The sequence below is a fragment of the Trachymyrmex septentrionalis genome, unplaced genomic scaffold, assembly GCF_001594115.1.
Source record: "Trachymyrmex septentrionalis isolate Tsep2-gDNA-1 unplaced genomic scaffold, Tsep1.0 scaffold14, whole genome shotgun sequence".
Lineage (NCBI taxonomy): Eukaryota > Metazoa > Arthropoda > Insecta > Hymenoptera > Formicidae > Trachymyrmex > Trachymyrmex septentrionalis.
The window spans coordinates 1971323-1976222 of NW_017304543.1; the positions used below are offsets into that span (position 1 = coordinate 1971323).

At 41.9% G+C, this 4900-nt stretch overlaps 1 protein-coding gene across 1 annotated transcript in view; it reads right to left on the reverse strand.

Annotated features, from left to right (window-relative positions):
* The window catches only part of LOC108745401, a 66430-nt gene extending 61773 nt beyond the window's left edge, over window positions 1-4657 (reverse strand). Inside the window, exon 1 of the mRNA XM_018481539.1 lies at window positions 4534-4657. Within this exon, the coding sequence (XP_018337041.1) occupies window positions 4534-4657 (124 nt within the window). The remainder of the gene's footprint in view (window positions 1-4533) is intronic.
* Window positions 4658-4900: the final 243 nt, after the last annotated feature.

A 4900-nucleotide genomic window follows, 5' to 3' on the forward strand; every position in this document is an offset into this window, starting at 1 on the left:
GCGCACGCGCGCGCACACACACGCACACACACACACACACACACACACACGTAATGCACATACATACAAACGCACAACATGCTCACATACATACTTATCGAAGTACCGAGCGGCGACGTTATTACGACAAGGAAAAACCGTCTTCGTACGATCCCTGAGGCCGAATCGAATCAAAAGCTCATTCGCGAGCTTGGCTTCATCTAAAAACAGCAAGCTATTAATATTAATACGTGCAAGAAGAAAAAGAGAGCAATCAAAACGAGGCCCGCCGGCTTCATCGAGATGTGTCACGTCAATCTAGAAGACTTCAAACCATCTCGATCTGCATCACTTTCTTAAATAGAGATTTCACAGATATCGCTGTTAATTTCTACCAGATTAACTCGCGAAGATTAATGCGTATTCTTAGTATTTATTTGCGACACTATAATAGTTTCAGCTTCAATTTGATTGGTCTGCGCATTCATACGCATGGTAATAATAAATTACATCTAACAACTGTTATTAGGTTTTTTTTTTAAATTAACAACGATCATTTAAAACGGTAAATATGAATGATAAACTATTGAATTAGTAGTTTATCAATCATATTTAGTAAAAGAAGTGTCAATAAAATAAAAAAATGTGATCAAACAAATCAGCCGTTAGATCATTAAAGTCAATAATAGTATTTAGAATAAAAAAGGAAATCTCTCTGCGAATCTTTCAAGGACAAAACCTATTTATTATAAACCCGTCCCTGCGCAAACACATATTACACGCTTGAAAGAGCTAAACCAACGCAGCTGGACGACGATCGATTCTCGCCAACGATCTTCTTCCTCGATCCCTCCAAGATGTGCGCGTGCAGGGCTCAAGGTTCTTACGCAAGCCTACAATATTCCCATGCACCCTTTGACGGGTCGATCGCGCACGTTGCATTGTCCAAAAGGTTTCATCGAAGTGGAGAGGACACAAGAGCAGAAGAGGGAGGCACCCAACTGAGAATGGGAAATCAAGATCCCTCCAAGGGCGCGCCTTCAGACGTGCGTTTCCCGCACGCGAAGAAAGCAAAACCGTAGAAGTGCACCTGCGAGGTGCTTCAATAGGCCTTTCGTAGGAGGCTAATATTTAAATGCGCGGCGAGACGAAGAAAGACGCAGTCTGAGCGCAACCGATCGGACCCCCGATCTGACCCCGGCATTCAAATGGGCCGATAGCCGAGTGATACGAACGATCGGGTAACCCAACGGACTCTGTCGGTTTCAACTGCGTGGATTCTGAATACCGCACGCCGCTTCCTGTTTCCAAGGTCGATTTCACGTTTCTGCGCTGCTTGTTAAGCTACCATAAATTGATATCAACTATTTAGTTTTTATTATTCGTTCGCGAAATTTTTCATCGCAATCCGCGACTTTCACAATTTTTAATTTTTCTACACTTTGTAATTAACATTGTTGTCGGTGATGCAGTATTTTTGTTTGGATAACGTAAATTTATTTATACATTCATTGGGACTATTAAGTTATCGATGATTGATTATTACTGTTCTAATAAGTTCTTTGGAAATATCCAGTGGTCCCTATAAAATTATGAAACAAATTTCGATAATAAAATTCCCATCTGCAAACATCTCTCTGCTTCCAAGCTGAACCCGCAGCCGATGTCAAAAGACAGAGAGTGGCTCGGTAGTAGCTGCTGATCCCCACTTATACTCTCATTAGCTGCGAGGTCAGCAGCAACGAACAGCACCACCATCGGCAGCAACGGCATGCTAAACAAGCAGCGAAAGAACGAGGCAGCGATCCGGCGCAACGTAGCAAAGGTAGCTCCCGCGACTGATTACGTATTAATACGTTTCTCTGAATCCTGCTGTCAGACGGACACGAAGCGGATGGACACGAACGGTCGGGAAGAGAGAACGAGGGGGGCGTCCTACTGCCCAGGGCGTCCCGCGGGACACCGGGCGTCCGGGTGCTCTCTGATGAGAAAAATTACCAGAAATAAAAGGAGGACCGGCAGCGCGATTATACAAAACGGATATTACAACGGACCCCGGCACTGGCTCTTATTAAACCCTCCACCTCTGCTGGGGCGAGAGGCACAGCCTTCAGCTTCGCGAATTCAATGGTACGCGCGCTCGCGCACGCAAACGGAGCTACAGGAAATCTTCCTGAAATATTAACCCATCCCTCTCTTCTGGTCTTCTCTTTTTGCGAGATCCACACGGCCACTGGTTTCGCGGGATCTGCGACGTCAACCCTTTCTCTATTACTTTCTTCAAGCGGAAGGTGTCGGTATAAGTTCACCACTCTTACAGCTTTGTACCAGCTCAAAGACGAGAAAGATCCAACATTGCGCATGGACTATCTTCAGTTTCATGTAAGATTTTAATTATCCAGGAAATGTTTGATACTTTAAATTTCAAATATGAGAGAACGCGAGAATGCTCTCTGTGTTTTTTTTTAGCGGTCTGTAAAAGGTAATTTTATAGTTTTCGATAAGTTATAAACGTTTTATCTGTTTTCGAATCAGACATTAATGAAATCCGAATGATAAATGTCAGATAAAAACACGTCATCATTAATAATTTCTTTCTGGACTTATTTAGTAATGTATATTTTTGAACGACGATATTTTAGAAGTAATTGTACTAGCGCGCGCGCGCGCACGCGCACACACACACACACACACACACATTTTTCAAATATGGCTGTTGACAATTTTTTAATCTTTACTAAAATAATATTTCCTAAATTGGAAAGTTCAGCGCCGAGTTAATAGGATCAACCGCCATCGAAATTATATCCAAATCTTTTTGTACGTTTCAAAATTAAAATGATTTTTTTATAAAATTCCCTCGCACCTTGTTCTTTTTAGCAACACAACATTACTCATATTTTTTTACAAAGAAAATCAGAGATATAATATAAATTTAGCAACAATGTGTGCACGTATATAACTACTAATTAATTTAGAAAAATGGTATAATTTTTTTAATGTATAGAATATTTCCATATATTTTGACCATTTTTTTTATTATAAAACTTGTTTAAATTATTTGTTATAATTCCAATAATTTTAAAATCATTTAAGTCGTTTTATTTCTCATCACGGATGAGAAGTAAATTGATAATTCTTGTTTGTAAATAACCCCTAGATAAACTAGATGATTATATAATATCATTGGTAAGCATTGGTGATTAATAGCTGAATTCATCATTAAAATATGTACTGACTGCGACCGAAACGAGCAATCGGTAGCATCATGACAGTGCGTCTTTGATTTAAGCAAAGAGTCTTGCTGAAACTCGTGTCTCCATAGTTCGTATTGAAGTGCATATCCAAGTGGATTTGCATACGAGTTCGCATCGTGATGTTACCTGCTGTAGGAGGCCGGGCATATGTCACATTCCCATTGTCGGCATTGTCATAGAGAGAGAGAAAGAGAGAGAGAAAGAGAGAGAGAGAGAGAGAGAGAGAGAGAGAGAAGCGGATATGAGCAGTGAGGAGCGAAGGAGATAAGTACTTGTACTAAGTGCTGTTTTATTTGTGTAAGAACAACCACTTTGCTACCGCCATCCGCCCTCTTGCTCGGCCTACGAAGACAGACTGTTCGCGCACACAAACATCCGTATTCGCAGTTGCGATTTGCACGTGGAACGCACGCGATTCCGCAGACTTACGTAGGTGAGGCTGAGACGAGATCAGTGAGTGTGACTAAAGGAAGCTACTTCCGGTCGTGTAATTCCGTTAAGATGTCGGAGCATTCGCTATAATGTTCCCCTTGCTCTTTCCGAAAGCACGCAGATGTTACAGCTAATCCAGCAGCGAGGCATCTTTGATTTGTAGATTTATGATATAACATTGTTAGCGTATGCAAATATAATAGAGATTTTTAAGAGTCAGTGTAATTTTAATATGTGTATAATTTAAAATGTCGATACTGTGGAATCAAAATAATTTTTTTATTTATTCGTAACAATGAAAATTTGAAAAATAATGTAAAACACAGTAAATTATACGAACTGTGACTACAGTATTTTCTCGAAAGATATTTCGTTGAGAGTTGATCACACCAGCTCCAAATTCCGCTTACAAACGGGCTAACGCAATGGACGCAACAGAGAACTTTACTGTGATCTTATCATCAAGAATCAGAGCGAAGTTATCGCCGGTTAACAAACGTCTTCGTTATTGCTTCAAACGGTAAAGAGAAGAGCCTGTGCTGGCATTAACCAGACACTCTCTCACGGATCTGCGGAATACTGGTCCTCTGCTTTGATCTTGGTCAACAGCGAAACTTTAGACCTCCTAGTCGTACGCGTGTGCCAGCTAATTGGAAATGATTTGTTTGATTATCGCGAATCAATTCGATACGATGCAAGCTATCCGATTGTTCGTCCAATCGTCGTTCGCGTCGGCGCAATTCATCAATGCTGATCTATAAGCTTTTCGTCGAACTTGTCGCGGATTGAGACAATAGATCTTCCAAGCGCGGAACAAGTCGGTTCGCAGGCAAAAGGAGGACCAACTAGGCGCTCTGTGTGATACCTCGGCTGATGTCCAAAGGTGCTTCCCTCACACTCAACACTGGATGTGCCTTAGTCTTAGCAAATTGTACAATAACAATCCTAGTAGTAGCTGCCGGTGCTCCTTCCCGTCGTCCTAGGTACATCTTCGCTTCTACTGCCGAGTGTCTTCAAACCAACCCCTTTCCACTCTCGTTCTACCCTTCCCCCCGCGCGTCGGTGTTGTGTACATTAGCGGATGCTCTGAAGGCAAGACAAACGGAATATTACACAAATACCCGCCCCTTCAACCCCCCGTCTTCCGTAACTACCAACCACCCTTATCTTCTCACTCCCTTCCCCTTCTCTCTCTCTCTCTCTCTCTCTCTCTCTCGCTCTCGCTCTATCTC